This window comes from Salvia splendens, chromosome 15 (assembly GCF_004379255.2).
Source record: "Salvia splendens isolate huo1 chromosome 15, SspV2, whole genome shotgun sequence".
Classification (NCBI taxonomy): Eukaryota; Viridiplantae; Streptophyta; class Magnoliopsida; order Lamiales; family Lamiaceae; genus Salvia; species Salvia splendens.
The window spans coordinates 9,664,086-9,684,785 of record NC_056046.1 but is presented as its reverse complement, the minus strand read 5'-3'; the positions used below and the strand labels follow the sequence as shown (position 1 = coordinate 9,684,785).

Below are 20,700 nucleotides of genomic sequence, written 5' to 3'. Positions count from 1 at the left end.
CTAACCGGACCGGACCACCTACCGGTTCACGGTTGAACCGGTCGAACCGGCCAGTCCGGTCCGGTTTTTAAAACATTGGCTTAATTCATTTATGCAAACACCATTTCCACATGGGCCCACCTTAGCCGATTTATTCTACAATATTTAATAATAAAGCTAATCCAATATTTTTGTCAATCGGACCAACTTGTTCGGGTTCGGGCCAACCCGTTCGGGTTGTCGGGCCATTCGGGTACGGGCTATTCGGGTTATGATTTTTTCGGGTTATAAAAGTTCGACCCTAACCCTTCGAGTTTCGGGCTAACCCACCGGGTTATTCGGGTCAATGCGTATTTTTAATTCTTTTAATATTTTCAAAAAAATAATACGTATTTTAAATTTTCTTTAATTATATACATATTTTTAATTAATCATTCAACAATGAAATATGTATTTTTAATTTTCTTTAATATTTTAAAAAAAGATTAAGTTATTTAAATTTAAATTCATTACATAATTATTTACAAAATATCTATCAATAGTATGTTTATGTTTATGTTTATGTTTATGTTTATGTATTTAAAATATAAATCAACATTTTGTTTCAAAATTCAAACATAAATCAATTCGTAGAAAATTAAATAAAATTTTCATAACGTGAGATGTGCATCGTAGATGTAACAAAAGTATTTTGAATTGTTAAAAAGTGAATTATCAAGATGCTAGCTAATTGAAGTAACTCTAAATTTTCTTGAATTATGATTGGTCAAATTTAATTTATTCCAGGTGTAAATAAGTCAAATAATAATTTATCTTTGTTTTAAGAATCATCAAAGTACTCATAATTAAATGACGAAGCGGCGTCAAAACACTTTGCACTATTATATTGGAAATATACTAAAAGAAAGCTTTTATATACGAGTATTTATGAATCCATGAACCACATAGTGATTTTTTTCGTGATCTTTTATAGTCGGTTGACGTATTTGGATTTTGCATGGTTTTAAAGGGTTGTCTTGGATGATTTTGATTATATTTCTATATTTTGGTATGTTTACATGTTTGTTGAGAAATGATAGAAAATGGATTAGAAAATGTACACAAAATATGTGGATGTGCAGCAGCCTTGTTTGAGTCAATGTTTCTCGCAATTTTGAACTCTGATAAACCTCTAATACATATCATTCTCTTCGTCTTCGAAAGAGCTTCGCGTGGATATATTGCACACCTCAATCGGAGCTTTGTAGAGAAAGTTATGACCGTTACAAAAACTGCTCACGGTGCAGAAGCCTTCAACCCGACGGGCCGACCCGTAACCCGATCGGGTCAGCCCGCATAACCCGACAACCTGAACGGGTCAGCCCGATTGGCCCGATTTTAAATTCGGGCTGCGAAATTACAACCCTAACCCTGTATTTTTATCGGGTTATTCGGGCCGGCCCGCGGGTTCGGGTTACATTGACATCCCTACATATAGGGATAATATTTCAAGTTGTTCAATAAAACAGATTTTGACTTGGAATAAATAAAAAATAGGACACATTGTGAATGACACGGGTTTTAATGTGAAAATTGGTCAAATAAGAGAGAAGGAAAAAAAATAAGAGAAAAGTAGTGTTAGTGGAACGTGGGGTCCATATTATTAGAAAGAGAGAAGAGGAAAAAGTAAAAGAGAATGAAAAGAAAGTAAGAGAGAAGTAGTGTAATTTTTTTTTAAATGTAATCTATTTTTCATAGACAACCAAAAATGGCAAATGTACTCTATTTTTCATGGACGAAGGGAGTATTTAGTAAGCAGTTACAAAAAAAATTAGTATTAATATATTTAAGGGCTATTGTTATCTGAAACTAAAAGCTTTAGCCAAATTTTAGTATTTTTTACTAACTTTAAAATTTCTACTTTACATATTTTTGTTATTTCTCTCGGTAGGTCAATCACTATATCCAACTAACTTACGTAAAATTTTTTTATCTTACTTGACTCTACTAAATTAACGTGTTTTATACGTGCCTTTTTATCCTACTTGTCCCAAACTTAAAACGTGATCTAAAATATAAGTATATATTTCACGATTGTCCATATAAAATAAGTGCTGATATTTTAGACCAATTTAAAAGTTTATGTGAAATATTAAAATTTGACCAAAGGTCAAAAATTTAGTGATCAATATCGATATATTTCAACATTATTTCACTATCTGCTATAAATATTAATAATACAAATTCATTTTAAATAATTAATGACAAAAAACGTTGCATAATATTTAATATTGCAAATTCATTTTTAATAATTGATGACAAAAAATGTTGGAATCAGCTTTATAAATATATTAAAATAAATATATATAAGAGAATGAATCGGGTGAGGTGGGCCCATGTGGAAATGGTGTTTGAATAATGAATTAAGCTAATCATGCGGACAAAGCTTAATGTTTGCGTTTCGTTTGATATCTTTTGCGTTTTGAAGCACAGCATTGTGTGCTGTGATTTAGAGCACAGCAGAGGATCTGCTTCCACAAAACAAACGCTCATTTGCAAGCACCGATTTGGTCGCAAATAGGCCCATGTGCTCGCAAAAATGGAGATTTGCAAGCAACTTGCAAGCACCACATGTGCTTCCCATTTGCTTCGTTGCAAAATTTGCAAGCGCTTTTGCAAGCACATAGCTGAAAATTTGCATTTGCAAGCACCTTGAATGTGCTCGTAATTTTGTCAAATGCTTGAAATTTGCAAGCACCGCACTGTGCTTGAAATTTGCAAGCACCGCAAAATGTCTGTTTTATTGGATACAATATGCTCGGATATGCTGGTTTGCTATATTGTTATTTTTATTTTTTTATTTGTTTTTCAAATTATTATATAGATTTATTTATTAATTATTATCAAATGAATAAATAGAGTAAATGGAATTCAGAAATGTATTCAATTAAATAAAATTGTTTTACACACTTCATGGAGTCTACATTGCTTAATCTATCCTTAGCTTCTTTTCATTTGTAGGAATGGTTGACTAAAGGCTTTTCACTTGTTCTACCAATGCAGCAGTTTGTTTCTCCGAGTATGCTCGCCTCTATCCGCACCACCGTCTTCGAGCATCCGTTCGTTTGCTGGATTGACATGTAACAAATCAACAAATTAGTACGATAAGAATGGTAGGAATGACTAATTTAAAAAAACTTGGAGAATGTTAAGTCCAAAGTAAGATATAGTTCAATGCTAAATTAAGCAAAACAGAACATGGAAATGATCATTTGTAAGCTTGGCATGACAGTAAGGAAAACAACTAAAATCCTAAGGTAAAAATAGTTCAGAATGACTAGAAACAAAAATTTTACATATATACAAAACTTTAAAAAGTGTAGACAGTTCTGTTCCCTCAATAGGCATAAGTCACATAAATCTACCGATCTTCTGCATTTCCTATAAATACTAATTCCTCTGTACATAAATTCACACACACACACACACACACACATATATATATATATATATATATATATATATGTTTGTGATCAAATACTTAACTTTTTATTGTAATAACTAATAACTAAATATCAATATTGTATGTTAAAAATATCAACACAAAATATAAATTTGTCAATCTTTCTTGTATTGATAAATTATGTCTTTGTGTTGATAATTTTAATACATAGCATTGATAGTTATTAGTTATTACTGTAAATAGTTAGCACCCTAGTCCAACCATATATATATATATATATATATATATAGAGAGAGAGAGAGAGAGAGAGGGAGAATGAATGAAAGAGAGAGGAAACTTTACAATAACATCGGAGGAGCTGTCGACATTTTCTTGCTACAAGTAAAATAGCTACAGGGAGTAATCCGGAATACATCCTGAGAGTTACTACTTAATATTAGAGTAAGCCCCATACTTTATCTTTGTAAACACCTACAACAATTTAGTTTTAGTGCATGTACAAATAAAATGTATTCTGCCGTAAGAAATAAAACAGGATAGTCTACAGATCTCTTACTTTGTTAACTAATTCACCAAGTGTCGAGGTGCACATTAATATATTATCCATGATATGCAAGAAAAGCAAATTAGAAAGAAAGATAAAAGGCAGCATGCATAACAGAATATAGTTCCATTTCCATTTAGAGTAGGAATAATGCATAATTTATAGCAAACTCTTCCATCATGCTATAAAATATGGTGATTCTTGCCTTACCATGTTCGAAAAGGTTGAATTTGACAACGGCTTTCTTGGCATTCAAAATTGTAAAATCTGCACAACAGAATATAGTTCCATTTCCATTTAGAGTAGTGATACAAGTTGCACTGACAGCAGTATGAAGCAGAAGTGAACAAAATTCTCAAATTTGAATCCAATCTATGATCACTAAAGTGCAAATAATGTGGTATTGTTAAAGAAGATTAGGAGCAAGGATAGCAAGGATAACCTGAATGAAGAAAGGTGCAAATTCCTTGTTTTGAGCTCCTTAGGGTATATCATAACTTAGGCCTCTGTTCACTTCTACTTATCAATAGTTTAGGCCTTTGATCACTCACAATATTTTTGGCCTCTGTCTAGAAACATGGAGATTTCCAACAACATCATATAAAATACTTGTTACTAAGCAAATATAAAACCTAAACAATTTGTCAAGGGGTATGTTAGTTGTGCAAATCACATAACGGTGGTAAGGCTCTTAGATGCAGAATTACCTCAACAAAGATCGAATGAAGCCAATTAGTAGTAGAATCCATTAAGTAAAGCTGATGAAGAATAAGATAGACCATAAACCAAGTGCTTCATAGCTACATCATTAATGGATAGATTTAAATTAGAGACAAAAAGTGAGTTTAAATTTTTGATCTTACTTGAGCAATGACATTATTGGTGTCTCTGGCGTATATGGCGCATGATCGCTCAAACCAGCTACCTTCAATCCTAAAATCACAGCGATCCTCTTTGGAATTAGCAACCATGGACATATCCAGCTTCGTCTTGAACTGAATCATCGATGACTTTCTCACACTAAAAAAGCATATTCTTTGAATCCGCTCTCCTCTGAAAACCTGCCATCTCCTATGCGCCGTCAGAAGTTGCACGATCGAGATATAGATTTGATCAATTGACTCAGACGACCGATATTTAGATTTTATCAATTGATTTAAACAATCGAGATTTAGATTTGATCAATTGATTTAAACGATCGAGATTTAGATTTGATCAATTGATTTATATTTAGATCTGATAAATCAGTTACCTTCTGCTGGAAGGTGATGATAGGGTTACCGGCGGCGTCGAGCAAGACGGCGGATGTGGAGGCTGAAGACTTTTCCTCTACTCCTGAAAAGTAGGTTTCCGTCGAGGTCTGTGAATCCAAAAGTTCTTCTAGAGTCATCGGCATATTAGGCCGCAGATCGGTGGCGGTGGACGTTTTTTTTCGTCGGATGGCCACGAACGCAGCGGCGTGTGACTATCGGAAACAGGGGAGATGAAGAGAAATGTTTAAAAGAAATTTGAGTTTTTATCTTGCGCCAATATTTGCTATATAATGCGGTCCAACAAATTATTTTAATATTAATAGTACTACAAGTTGAGCACATCAGTACTCGAAATGGAAGGCAATGCGACAATACTCTCTTTGCGAGTATTATTTGCTCGCAAACCAATGATTATTTATAAAGTGGTCGTTATTTTTTTATTTTGCTCGCAATTGTACTTGAAAAACTGTCATAATTTGCAAGCACATCGTGTGCTTGCTTGCAAATAAGTGCTCGAAAATGAGCCCTTTTTTTAATGTGGTATACTTTTATTTGTTAATTTAGTAAAAACCACCTTAAATTTAATTATCAAAATGAGAAAATTAAAATGGCTAGCCAAAAAGTTACTTACTTTTAAATCAAATTTACGTTATTGAAACTCAATCAATAAATAGTCAATTTACAAAGAGACTTAATAAATACGAAATATTAGTACTTTTAAATCAAATTTACGTTATTGAAACTCAATCAATAAATAGTCAATTTACAAAGAGACTTAATAAATACGAAATATTAGTGTAACTAAATATAACTAAAAATATTACAATTATAAAAAGAATTCTCAATAGATTTTGTTACCTAAAAAAATAAATGAATTAAAAGAAATAGTTAACGCCAAGTTTCCTGCCAAATGATTAGAAGAATAAAGTTAACTGTTAAGTGAAGATTAAAAGAATTGTTTATCAACTTACGGTGGGAGATTAATAGAAAACGAGGGGTAGGGGTAGGGGGTGCAGTCGTGGGGGTGGTGGAATGAATTGAATATTAAATGTTTGCTGCCGTTTCATTACAAAACTTATGCGTTTTATGGCACAGCATGGGCTGCCTCCGTCTATATTCCACTAACTTTCTTTCATCTAATTTTTTTAACATTTCTTAAAACCCATGCCGGATAGAATCGGGCTCCTACAGGAGAGAAATCATAGCATATGAAAAACTTTGTTTAATTTATTTTTATACTCCTTGGTTGGCGTGAATGAGACCTAGGTGTCAGAGAGATCCCCACTTCAATTTTTTTTTTCTTTTAAATTAGTGAAATGACATGGAGGTCGGCCTCCATAATCGATAAACATAGATCAAACTCCGGCAAAATTTAGGTATTACACTTAAGTGAGTGGGTTGGGTGGACTACACTTAAGTTTGGGCATATAAGGTAAATGAAATAACACAACAGTAGTTATTGATCATTTACTAATATTTTGCACTTGGTTCAAGATAAAGTTGGTCCCAGCTAGCCGGCCAATGAAAAAGTTCTAATTTAGATAACCAAATATTTGTAGTACAATATTGCATCTTTGTGTAATATCTACTAATATGGTATAAATCGACAATATATTAGTGGGGGAGGGGGGACGACACGATGACGACCTAAACCCGATTTACACGATTAAAATATGATATTACACCATAAAAATCTAATATTACATGATGAAACATAATTTTTAAGTATGGTTAACATGATAAAACTTGATTTACACAAACCTAGAGAATAAAATTAGAGTATAATTTTTTTAAAAAAGAATAATAATAATTTAATTATAATAATAATAATAATTATTATTATTATTATTATTATTTTTAGTTAGTTACCCAAATTCAACCAAACCCGAACTTAATCCAGAATTATCATGTTCCTAATGGGTCAACTAAATAAGGGCACAAATCCAATAAGACTTGATCCAAACTTATTAATTTTGTGTTTTGTGTCATGTAGAAAATTGTCAGCCCTAACTATAAGTAGAAAAAAAAGATACCCCTTTTTCCAAGATAGTTGAGTCATATCATTTTTGCACGTGTGTTGTTGTAGTGTGTGTATGTGAACTATGTGTGAGGGTGCACAATTTGTGAATTGTGTGTTGTATGTTAATTGTATGTATTATATATGTATGTGCGCTGCAATGTGTATATGTAGTGTGTGCATTATATATGTATGTATTAAGCGTGTGTATTGTGGTTATGTGCAACGTGTGTATACTTGTTCTGTGTGCATGCTATGTGTATGTGTGTGTAGTGTCCGTATTGTTTGTGAGTGAATGTAGTGTGTTGTATTTGTATGGGTGTGTGCAATCTATGTGTGTATGTAGTGTAGTTTGTGAAATGTATTTAGTGTGTGTGCACTGTGTGAATATGTGCCCTATATGGGTGTGCAGTGTGTAAAATCCAAATTTATTATTTTTGGAATTTCAAGTATCTTAGTTTGAATATGTAATTCAAGTTGTATAATTGAGTGAGTTTAGATTGTAATTCAAATATTTTGTTATACTAAACATTAGATTTAGAATTAAAAATTCCAATTCTGATTTATATCCTCAATTCCATAGTTTCAAAATGAGTTAAGAGTTTTTTTTCAATAACTTTTCAAATCAACCGTAACTATTGAAAGTGTGTATCTCTAGAACATAATTGGAAAGTCACTAAACATCTCGATTAACAAAACCATCTTCCCTTGTTGTATATCCCGGAAATATGGATATTTTGATTGATTTGAAACAATAATTGATTAGTGATAAATTACCAAAAGTTGTAAGGTCCGAAGAGATTGCAAGAACTAATATAATTGATAGAAACAATTAAAAAACATAGCCTAGTTGTGAATCATAATAATCTCCACCACCACCACCATCTCTTGAAGACTACACTCAAACATCCTTGTCTCCAAAGCTCCATAAGGTATATTGCGCCATATTCTTTGTTAGGCCACCAACTACCTTATATAGCTCACATTCCCATGCCCCCTCACCACAATAAACTCTCATTCACAATTTCACATGAATACCCTACATAGCGTGATCATGCTCATCATTTGTCATGTGCATAGAGTTGTTACAAATTCAAGCATAAAACAATTACTTTAATCAATTAAAATATACGAGAATCAGTCACCAAATTCATCTCTACGAGTACGACACTACCTAGCTAGCGTTACTTCAATTTCTATATACAATTAATAAAATTAATGCAGCTGATGATTAGCAATAGCCCTAATCAAGATCAAGCCCAAATGAAGAAAATGTGCCCCAAAAAAAACCTAGATCACCGCAAGTGTGGCCTGCAGATGCTCATTACTTTCGACTTGCATAACTTATGATCAGTAGATACCAATCCAGTTCAAATTCGAATTTCACATAGCAATTCCAATTATTATGTTGCAATATAACATACACAATCACGAAAAGTAATAAAGAACACAAAGAGAATTATTACTTGATTGGTTAGGCAATATGACTATGTCTATAGAGTCTGTATATATCAAGTCAAAGTTTACATTATAATTTTCGAATATAAATTAAAATACGAAAAAAAACCAACTTACTCCTACTATTAAATAATAATGAATATATCCAACCGTTAATCCTAAACCCATACAAATTGATGCAGTTATAAAATTCTGCTGCTATTGTTATGCAATAGCACGGCAAATTATTGTGATACCCTAGTTTAGGTGCTAGGGGTAAAATCGTCTAGAACTGGAATGAGAATAACAATATTTTATTTCTAAGTGATAAGTATTAAAAGTTACCAATCTCCTTGAGACTTTAATTACAAAATTTAAATAATATATGAAAGATTATAATACCCTCGTCGTTTGTCAATACTTGTCACGCTTACTATTTATTAATTCTAATAGACCCCAAATTCTATTAACTCATTTAACTTATATTTTATTATGAAATCATATATAAAAATAGGACCTACATTGCTTAAAATCCGAGTCAGGTCAACTTGTGACAATTAATGGCAGACAATTAAGATCCCCACATATCTTTCCATTATAATCCATATATCTTGATGGAGGCCGTGAATTTCTTTTTCGGTCGAGATGGTTGCGAATCAGGCTCGACTTGGTCGATGCTGGTGATGGGCTCGATCATGGCTGGAGACATGGGCGGATCCAATGTATATGCTCCCCTCAAACTTCCCCACAGATATATTTGATCTTCATTTTCACTACTAAGCATATGTCACATATCTATTCACTAAATGCCTCTTCTCAGATTCTTTATACTAGTAGAATAATTTTGCCCTCCTCAAGATGATTTCCTTGGCTTAGCTCCTAGCTGGAGAGGTTGAGGCTGGGCCGTGTGGTAAGGAATTGGGCACAAGGAGGCCCGTATACATGCCTCACTCTTGCACAATAAATAATACAACTACGACAAAGTTTATGAGATTATTGTTGTTTGTCATTGTGCATGATGCCCTAGTATGTCTAGGGCGATAAACCTGGCTACCTTAGCTGAGCCAATGAAATAAGGCAACGTCCCTCTCATTTTTCTCTCTCCTCACCTCAATACAAACCAAATGACACTAGCATGCACCCTACCCACACAAAACCCTCACTCCCTCCTTTTAAAAGTCACGAGACCCTCTGTCCCTTTATTGTTCTTTCAATTCTAGAGAAAAAAAGAGAGAGAAAGTAAGGGGATATGTCTGCTGGCAGAAGAAACTGATAGAAAACTTTCAAGCCCACTTTCTTCACCATCACTCCAACTAGCCCTCTCCACATTTCAGTCCCCTAACTCAAAGTCTTACAATTTTCCAAAGCTCTCTATCTACTTCTCTTCCATCTCAATTTCCCTTTTTTTTGATAAATATTTATTATAATTGTCTTTCTCTGTCGGTTCCATGTATGTAGACCTCACCCCACTGAAACCCCCTTTTATCTCTGCATCTCATTGATTTTCATTTAACGTTACACTTTTCTTGGACCCTCTTTTTCGTTCCAACTCCCTCTTTCATTAATTTTTGTCATGTTTTTTTTTTCAGGAGATCAGAAGCCAATTCATTAGACCTCAATAATCTACCTGAAGATTATACCAGAGACGGCTTACAGGTCTCCGGCGACAGCTCTTCATCTGCTGGTACATTAACTAAAACAATAATTTTAAGGAATTTGTTAATCAAATTGATTATTTTATGCTTTTCTTGTATGTAATATGCCTCACTGCAGCTTCACATTTCAGTCAAATCAATAAAAATCAATTCTTGGTTAATGTTAAATTGTTTTCCAGGGATTTGAAAATAAAAAGAAACCCTAGACAATAAAGAGACAAAGTGAAAAAGAATGGTGACTTGAATATCCATTGACTAAAAGGGGAGATTAGGGTTGGAATACAAATATGTCAAGAGTGTCACGAAATTTACTTAAATTAGATATTTACAGGCGGATACAGGAAAAAGAAAAGCGGCGCTGATGAGGAAAAAGATGAAGCTGGGAAAGTCTATGAGTGCAGATTTTGTTCCCTCAAGTTCTGCAAATCTCAAGCCCTTGGGGGACACATGAATCGCCACCGCCAAGGCAAATTTTCATTCATTAATTTCCCTTTCTTTACCACAATTAGCTGCACAAATCTCAAATTAAAAAATAAGAGTACCGAAAAATTGAAGCTTATTAGGTCATATTTGCTCTAGAACACTCCGCCATTGTTGAAATTAATCATTTTTTGGTTTTGAATTAGTTGGTATTTTGTGTTTCAGAGAGGGAGACAGAAACACTGAACAAGGCTCGACAGCTTGTTTTCAGCAACGATGTACCTCCGCCTCACTTAGGTTACGTGTCGAGGTAATAAATTCAGATTCGATCAAGTCCCATGTAGTAGTAATAAAATGTGTTTATTTTATTTTAATTAAATATTGGTATGGATATTTAGTGGTGGGCAGCAAATTCAGCAAGGAGGGTATCATCAAGGAAGCAGTAGCATGGACGATGGTTTCAGATCCATGTATCCACCTTCTAGAATGTTCCCCACTTCTCCTGCGCCTCCTCCGCCGCAGACGGTGCCGTACGGATTCCCTTCTCCTCCGCAGCTGATCCCGGTGCCTCCGCCGCCTCACAACGACTACTACGTGGGCCACGTCCTCCCCAACCCGTGCTACGGCGGCCCCCCGACCAACGGGAGCTACTACACCTGCGTCGGCGCCCCCGTCACCACTCGGGGACAGCTCGACGGCGGAGGGAACAATCAGGATCACGATGGGCTCAATTGGGGCCGGAAGTAGATGAAGGATCAATTCTCGGTTTGTTTTGGCTTTCTCTGTGTGTGTGTGTTTCTGTTCTGCAAGAAAAAGAGAGAGAGAGAAAGAGTTCTGGATTTTGGATAACACCCTTTTTTCAGCTCTCATCAAAAGTTTAATGGACTGAATGAGAGTTTGTGTGTGTGTTTGGTGCGTGTTTTTTTAATGGTTTTTTTTTTGCATTGCAATGAATTTGTTTGGTGCAGAAGAATGTTGTTATTTGGTGGGGAAAGGCATGTAGTAGTTGAAGGTGGACAAGAACTAATTAGGAAGAAACCATTTTCCAACAAGCGAAACAGTTTTGTCCATGGAATAATATGATTTTGAATGTTATATACACATGAAATAAATATGTTATTTTGATTAAAAAAGGTATGCTAGTTTGGATTTCATCTGTGTGTAGGTGACGCCACTTATATCATATGCGTGATCGTCACAAACACGATCCTTCTATCACTTAATTGATGTTTTGGTGTGTTTGATTTTTTTGTTACATTTTCATAATATATGTTATGCTTTATTTCTTGAACACAAAAGTGTAGCTATATCTGGATTCATGGTATATTGGCCTCAATTGGAATTTATTAAGTGCTTTTGGATAGTTAAAGTGGATGCACCACAATATGCCTACTTATTTTTCTCTGTGGAACATTTAAGTGGACATGCGAGAAAGAGATTTTTTAAGAGTAATTTTAAAATAAGTATGAGTATATAGCATGAAGAAAACCTATCAGATCAAATTGGCGAAATAGAAACTGATATGGTAAATGCCTTCATTATTCCTATAAATTTATGAAAAAATGGAATGAAAATGATACTATTATCTTTTAATATTTAATTATTAAAATATAAATAATAGTAATGAAAATATTTTTTTCAAAATACCTACTTATGATTACTTTAATATTGATATCTAGTGTATAAAATTATCAAGTGACGTGAATTTAGCAAGTGAATTAGATAAGTAACATTAATATTGACGATATAGTCTAATAAGAAGACAATATCGAATACATGTGACATGTATTTAGAAATTAATAGCGAGACATGAAAATGTTCATATTGATTGTATTTGATGAACTTTTTGTTTTCTCCTGTGCAGGCTAGCTAAGTGGAATATTTATGAAGAAATCAAGGGCTAGCTATTGGAGGTACCTATAGGCTAAATCGGTCACATCCATCTATTTCATTTTGATCATTTAACAGATGGTTTAGTCTTCCACTGGAAATGCACAATAACTTTACATTTTGATGTAAAATACACCAGCAATTAATTAATTCTTAGCATTTTTTTAGCCGATAACTTCTCCACCTCCAAATCAAAATTTAGAAACAGTTTTGCTTTTTTTAAATTATTAGTAAATATAAACTCGGAGGCGACTAATTTAAGCCAATTAATTCGAACACTTGAACAGTTTTTGCAGTCCAACTACATTCCTAGTTTTTGATCATACAACATTGAATAACAAATCTAGATCGGTTTCACTTTCGACATAAAGAAAAAGATCGGTTTGTAGAGACCCGTCGAATCAATGGGTCTGCTCTTGTCTTAAAACATGTGGTCCTTGAAGTTGTAAAATTCTATGATGAAAAATTCTGTTTTTGATACCCTATACCATTGCCTCTTTTAATCATTAGTTCCATATTAATCGAAATGATAGCTTAATATCTCATTTTTGGTCTTCGTTTTATTGAAGATTTGTTTTGTTTCCTAATCAGACCTAAGTCCGCTATGAGTTGAGGTTTGAACAATTTCTTTATATTGTTATACTCATAATTGTTAGAATCAAAAGTAATCAATATAACAAATCGAAAGTAATTAATATATGAATAAGTTAAAGATTGGGATTAGAGTATTATCTACTTTCTTGTAAAAGTAAAATTAAACTCTAATAAAGAGTTTAATAGAGTTTAATACCAATACAATACAATAGAAAATTTTCAATCCAATATGGGTTCATAAACAAACTTAGATTCAATGCTTAATGTCAATTCAGTCCAACATAGTATTGGTACCAATACAATTTAACATGGTATCATAGAAATGTCGATCACATGGACCAATAACTATCTTGTCTCTTACCAAAAAACCCAATGTAAAAGCACTACAAAATTAAACAATAGAGTCTATTAACAAGAAGAGATAGTCAGCAACTCATACTACAAAAACTAATCCTTTAAAGACACAAAAATAAAGACGTAATTGCTTGCTTGCGTTGAAAATTTTTGAAATATAACCAAAATTTGCATCTCCTACTTTGAAGACAAATTATTTTAATCTTTTCCTTTTCTAGGACGCTTCCAATTGCGTCTCCTAATTTTGTTTGGTACACCAAGAATGAACAGTTTTGGTAGTATAGTTAGAAACACAAATTAACAGCATCAAAAAATGTCCTTAGCAAATTACCCAATCACGGATTATGGAACAATTAAGTGCAGAATTAATGGGTGATCGGAGAGATTAATAGGGCAGATGTGAGAAATTACATGGTTGGGTTAGAGGATGCAGGAGAGGAAGGCAGCAAAGCTTGAATGGGGCTCTGGTGCAGGCATGGCCATGTTTTTAGTTTATTAATCACTGAATGAAGAATAAAATATTATTTTCCTGAAATCTCCTTTTCTGATCTCTTTTTATTAAATCTCTATTTCACAGTTTTTTCTTCTCTATTTGTATTTAATTTTTTTAGTTGTATTTTATTTGTATCAGATTTGATTGTTCAAAATTTGTGTGTAAGATAACATATCTTATAGTAGAATATCATAAAACTTTTCAACAAAATCTGGAAAAGAGTCCATGCAAGTGTCGTGTGATGGGTTATTGGATCAAATCATGAGTGGTCGACCATGCGTGATCAATCATTAGATATGTGCAAGTGGAACCTGCAAAATATGAGCTTCAAATCACATTCAAATTTGTCATCAGTTATTTATGTATGGTTTTTATAATTACTGCACTTTTGATCATCTGCAAAGTAAGATAAATCACGTCACGTACAATACTTCCTTTTTTATTCAGATTTGAATGTGATGTAGATCTTTCTTAACCTATTCATTTGGATCTTTATCATTTTCAGGGTGAATCTGAAATTCGTAATAGCAAGTGCTTTTATGTTTAGGTTGGAATTACGAATCCAACAAACGGAACTCGTGTGGTAGCCTTATTATCTTTCCCTTTGTCCTCCCTGTCTTTCTTTGTCTAGTGCAAAAGCTCGTGAATATAATTCTTTTTCCAAAAATAAAACTACTACACATATGTATACAAAAAAAGTGCAAGTTTACAATGTTTCTTATCCAGAGCATTAATTACGATTAAATGTACTGTATTAATTGCCATTATTTGCATTGTCAAGATTAATCCGATACAGATTAAACACTGACTATAAAGCATTATCAAAAAATGACTTCACGTATAAAAGTAGATGAGAAAGTAAACCTATTCCATGAAAAGAAGATTAACTGTACATTATTGCTTAAAGGTGGCATACTAATTAAATACTTAATTAAAAGATAAAAGTAAAATCTAGGGCTGAATAATCGCTCAACATAAAATCTAGTGGAGGAATTTATAGTTGGAGAATGGAGAGAGAGAGAGAGAGAGAGAGAGAGAGAGAGAGAGAGAGAGAGAGAGAGAGAGAGAGAGAGAGAGAGAGAGAGAGAGAGAGAGAGGAGTGAAAGAGCGAGGGCAGAGAATTCGGCGTAAAGCTGCAGATGAAAGTGAGGTACCTAGAAGTGCAAAAACAATATATGAATGAACTCTAATTGGCAGGTCAACTCAGTCTTTATGTTAACAGAATTAAGGAGATAATTAAAGACCAGTCTATCCTAATCTATTACACTAGTATACATTAGGTTATGCTGCCTGTTTCTTTGTCCATATTTCTGTGCCCTAATCATTCATGCTCCGACAACCATTTCCCACCAATATTCCTCTTATTTACTATCCATCTCATCCAAATAAGCCACGGTACATAAGTTGTTCTACAATATATAAGCATTCATCGTCAATTCGAACTAAAATATTAAATTTGAAATTAATAAACTTGAATTGGTGATTGATGAATTGTAATTAAGACAATGAAGGTGCATTGGGATGTGCAAAAAGTTTAATTTAATTAGTCCAATTCAAAATCATCATATATTTCAATTTTTTTTATTGAGACAAATGAACACTTAATGCTAGTACTTGCGAATAATAATCATATACATATTCTAATATGAATGAATCCAAATATAAATTCTTTTTGAGAGAATCTACGGGTTTAAGACCACACAGAAAAGAGATTAATAGGGTGGATAGATGTTAATCATACGAACAAGACAGTATCCTTCTTTTTTTTTTTGGTATCAATCTCATAAGAAGTCCAAAGTTGAGCATGATTAGCCTTAGACAATTCTATGATGGATGACCCATTGAGAAATTCAGTGCGTGAGTGAGGAAAAAACACACTGAAAAAACTTGGCATGGTCATTGGGGACAACCGCAAATTAGGATGTCGGGTCACTATTAGAGCCGAACCTCTCATAGTACGGTTTGGTTTGGGGACGAACCAAGTCGAAGTTGATGTGCATGTAACGTTCCAAGAAAAAAATAGAGAGTGAACATTGGTGCATTAGTACGGAAATGAGTAGCTCATATACTTTTTAAGCGGATGTGGATATGAATGAATTGCAACATCCCCGAAAGAAATAAATGATTTGATAAGTGTTACTTATACTAACAAAACACATCTTTGTTTCTAGCGCACATCTCATAAGAACTCTCAATTTAATTGTTCTTATATCGAGGGCATTTTAAGATGGGTACTAATAAATTTAAGTTAGTCCACTACAATTTGCATGCATAGCATTCTTCATAGATTAAAAAAGTAATCAGTCATAAATCACATAACCAACGTCACTACTTAATACTCCCTCCGTCTCAAGACAATTGAGTCGTAATATTTTTTGGAGTATTCCAAGAATGTTGCGTCATTTCTAGCAAACATACTTTATTCTCTTCACTTTAATCTTTAACACATCAATTTATTAAATCTCTGTGTCCAAAAAATGTCTCAACTGCTAAGTATCTTGTAACGCAAGTAGTATAATTTTGGAAAGACGAAGGGGTTACATAAGATTACACAAAATCAAGAATCCAATTACAAGATCCAATGTATGCCATTTAAAACCGCATAGTATATTTTAATCGGCAATCGCTTGCGACAGTGCCTGTGGTTGTCCATAAAATTATATAGTTTGTGTATGTTATTTGGCAATGACCTACATAGACCATCTGTATCGCGGTTGAGTATTCAACGAATTCTTACACAATTTCCCCAACGAAACAACAAATTAAAAGTTGAAGCTCCAAATTAGTGGAATAAAAAATCAGTGTATATGTCTCATCACACACACATTATATTCATAAACTTTAATTTCCTGAAGAATGGATCTACTGTTAAACTAGAAGAAAACAAGAGAGATGTCCACGTTATTCTCACTCTCTCTCTAGAAATGTTGAGAATTAATGTGTGAAAGGAACAAGACCTGAAGTGTTGTGATATTTTAAGAGGGTTTACTGTTGTGGCATCTTTTTCAGCATGATTTATATGAAAGCTATGAAAAGTAGGCTAAGTAGGCGAGCAGCAGCAAAAAGACAGCAACCCTATATTAGAGTTAGCTTACAAAGATGTGTTGCAATTTGTAGACATGTTTAAAGCTGCTATTTCATGTACCATAATTTTTCTCCATTTCTCCTCTTTATGTGACCAATTACAATACATTTCTCTTCCCATAATTGTACCTCTCTGTTTAGCCAAAACCAATGCCACTTTATCAACCAGAATAAGTATACCTATTATATCCAACTTTGGCACTATTCTGCCCTACTCTCAATCCTTCACCAAAACGATCTTTTTTTTAATCTCATATACAGCCACACTCTCTACTAGTTTTGTGTTCTAGGTTTTGATTAAACACGGCACCATTCATTTGTGTTGTTTTTCTCTTTTGATTTCATCTCCACTTTTTCAATATGTTGCATTTCATATACTAGTACTCCATTTAGTTGAAAAAAACTTATTCAAGTATGCATCCACGTCAATTAGGGTTTATTAATTTCCGATTTTAGTCTATTCATTTTCAATTCGTGTTTATTACTATAATCGATCAGATGCTTAATATTATACTCCCTCCGTCCCACTTAAAATGAAATATTTGGAAATCGGCACGAGATTTTATGTAGTGTTGTTTTGTGAGTTAATGAAAAGAGAGTAAAGTAAGAGAGATGAAAAAGTAGAGATATGGTTGTTTCCATTTTTATGAAACATTTCATTTTTAATAAGACAACAAAAAAGGAAAACGTCTCATTTTTAATGGGACAAATGAAGTATATAATTGTTAATAATTGGTTGAAAGAAGTACCAGCAGTTGTTATTCAAGTCAAGAGACAGAAAATAGTACACGAGTTTGTTAGCAATTTAACTGCTGACATGATACTATTATTAATGGTATCAAGTTGTGTTTGCATCGAAATATATGCATCATGTTTTTGTAGTGTGGTACTTTGTTAGATAGTTGATCTAACCTAATGTATTTTGTCTTGAAACAGACGTATGCATTATGCTGAAACAAATGCATCAGAGTGTATTGATTATTTAATTAATTATATTTGCAAGCATGCCTGTGCTTGTCATTCATTGCAGCTGCAAAAACCCAAAAAACCTAGAGGACTACTCCTATCTTTTTTATCCGGATTACATTTGGTCGTTTCCCAACTTTGTACTTTCGTCCCCGACGACACTCTAAACTCAGCTCCCGTATTATTTTCTATTACTCGTATACGAACAACTCAACCCTTGGTACGCTCTATAATAAGTTCGTACTATCAATTTTGATATACGACTTTGGTCTTAAGTTTTGATCTTGTGGTTACCATAGGTTTGCAACGATCCAATTGATCAAAGGTTTTTTTTGAGACTTTTAGAGTCTTGACTAAGCTTTGAAATTTAGAAATGTTGTAGTACAAAAGTATATGTTTTACTCATTGCTGAAAAGGAAACAACATTTAAATGTAGAAAGGTTGTACAAAATATATTCTAGTCTTAGATTCGTAATGATATGTGGTCCATATATTTGAGCACTCAAATATGCAAAGATCAAATACAATCAAATCAAATCACCTAGATAAGTTTCCTTGATCATGTTTCGAGGTTTATAATAGTAACTTTTGAAATTAAACTACATTTGAAGAAATAATTAAATGTGCAGTGCACCTCATGACTAAACCCTAGATTTCCTTTTCTCAGTTACCTGAGATCGAAACCCTAGATTCCAACATGTCTATATTATTAATTGAATTGAAGAGGAATATAGCACTTAAATAGTTTTGTACAATGATCTTAGATTGCAGATTGTAGCCAAGAAAATTTGAACCCAAACCTACTACTAATATAGTATATCTGTCCAAAAAAATAGACTAGTTTTACTATTTTAGGTCATCCACCTATATTAGACTAATTCTAAAAATAGAAATTTTTAACACTGCTAATAATGTGAATCCCACAATCTAGTGACAATATTTTTACCATCTTTTTCATCTATATCTCTTACTTTACCAATCACGTATTAAAACTCGTGTTATTTACAACTTTGTCTGTTTTTTTTTGGACGGAGGAAGGAAAATACTAGAGAGCCCAATTACTTCAGGAAACTACCTTATAAATAAAACTAAAAGGCCAGCTTCAGATAACGAATAAAAAAAGAAAACAAAAGATAAATAAAAAGAAGAAAACTTGAAAGAATATTTTTCTTCTCAGATCCATTTCTCGGAAAGAAACAGCATAAGTGTAAATTTTCTTTTAACACTTTCTTTTTGGATCCAAAAGATGAGTTTGTGATTGAGATCCACTCTTCAAGAACAGGGACCCACTTTAATATTTTATAGGAGTATAAATTTGTAAGGAAAAGAATATGGGGCTTTTGACAAACGAAAAGCATTTAAGCTGGCCTGGTTATATGTGGTTGGGCCCATTTAACTTGGACAGAACTTACTCATAAACGGAGCTAACAAAGCCCGCTAGATGGGCCTCTAGTAGAAACCAGGCTAGACCAGAGACTGGCTAGCATAGGCCCAGCATTGGAAACATTGACATACCTTTGTTTATTTATTGCACACACTTAATTATGTTTTTATTATTAAATTCAATTGCTTTTGTAAAAATTTATTAAAATAAATCAAATCAAATATGCTCGCTAGTTATTTTACCACATTTTTGTTTATTTAGCGGTATCATGTTTTTTGTACAGTATTGCATCTTTCATGTCAAATTATGTGGTTTTTTCTATTTTTATGAAAGGTGAAAGGAACCTTTTAAGCACAAAATCATGACAAGATTTCCCATTAATTGTTAATATTTGATGCCAGTGTGATTAATTCAATAATACTCCGTAGGAGATATCGATCTTTTGATTTGACTTTACCCGATTTAATTTGTTTTCATCTCATGATTGATAACGATACTATACGAGTCTGTAATTAATCTTATCTTGCTAGCATCTCCAACTCAAACTCAAGGCTTCTTTCAGTGCAAATCTTATTAAATTCGGCACCCAATCAATTAATCCACCTTACATATCTGTTAATGGACCATAAAAAAGACGAGAGTAATTTTTTTTTTTAATTTCAAGTCGAGTTCGCACGCGCACATTTATCATCTTAAATATGCATATATTAATCATTAATGATTGAAAGAAGTAATTACCGAACTCCCAAATCTATTTAATACTATCTCCAAAATCTATTTAATTCTATCTCCCACTTTAATTCGATGGAACCCACTGTCAAGTCCTAAGTGATTTTCATCAAATTATTAGATTAGGAGCACTAGTCACAACAATACGTTTTTCCAATGGTCATTGCATTGCAATCATAATGGTGAGGTTTTAATTCGAGATTGATTAAGAAAAATAGTTAAGGGTGCTTGAGCTCCCCCCAAATCCGCTCCAGGTGGTCATGTGATTACTTAGCTTAGCAAAATGTGCTACTCGATTTAATTTCTTTTTTTTATTCATTTACAATATACTCTCCGCCGCAATAATATGCATTCTTTCCTTTTTAGTCTGTCCCATAAAAATATACACTTTCTAAATTTGGAAACATTTTTCTCTCTAATGAGGTGATACTCATTCTCTATTAACAATATTTTAATTAC

General features: G+C 33.2%; 2 protein-coding genes across 7 annotated transcripts; one reads left to right on the top strand and one right to left on the bottom strand.

The window, feature by feature from the left end:
• Positions 1-2,879: 2,879 nt before the first annotated feature.
• Positions 2,880-5,561, bottom strand: LOC121768632 (protein LURP-one-related 15-like). Of its 6 annotated transcripts, none has more exons than XM_042165165.1 (6): positions 5,218-5,542; positions 4,829-5,026; positions 4,673-4,723; positions 4,408-4,534; positions 3,764-4,232; positions 2,880-3,086 (listed from the first exon to the last, which is right to left on the bottom strand). In XM_042165165.1, the coding sequence occupies exons 1-4, from the start codon at positions 5,359-5,361 to the stop codon at positions 4,457-4,459; spliced, it is 471 nt and encodes a 156-aa protein (XP_042021099.1). In that variant the 5' UTR covers positions 5,362-5,542; the 3' UTR covers positions 2,880-3,086; positions 3,764-4,232; positions 4,408-4,456. The 6 variants fall into 6 exon arrangements, 2 of the variants coding, with proteins under 2 accessions (XP_042021099.1, XP_042021098.1); XM_042165164.1 differs by having other exon boundaries at positions 4,176-4,232; positions 5,218-5,541; XR_006043396.1 differs by having other exon boundaries at positions 4,176-4,232; positions 4,408-4,530; positions 4,673-5,026; positions 5,218-5,561.
• A 4,339-nt stretch (positions 5,562-9,900) lies between these two features.
• On the top strand, positions 9,901-11,837 carry LOC121767790 (zinc finger protein JAGGED-like). Its single transcript, XM_042164117.1, has 5 exons — positions 9,901-10,122; positions 10,262-10,356; positions 10,659-10,793; positions 10,973-11,057; positions 11,146-11,837. Coding segments are annotated over exons 1-5 (666 nt in total). The 5' UTR covers positions 9,901-10,120; the 3' UTR covers positions 11,495-11,837.
• The last annotated feature ends 8,863 nt before the right edge of the window (positions 11,838-20,700 follow it).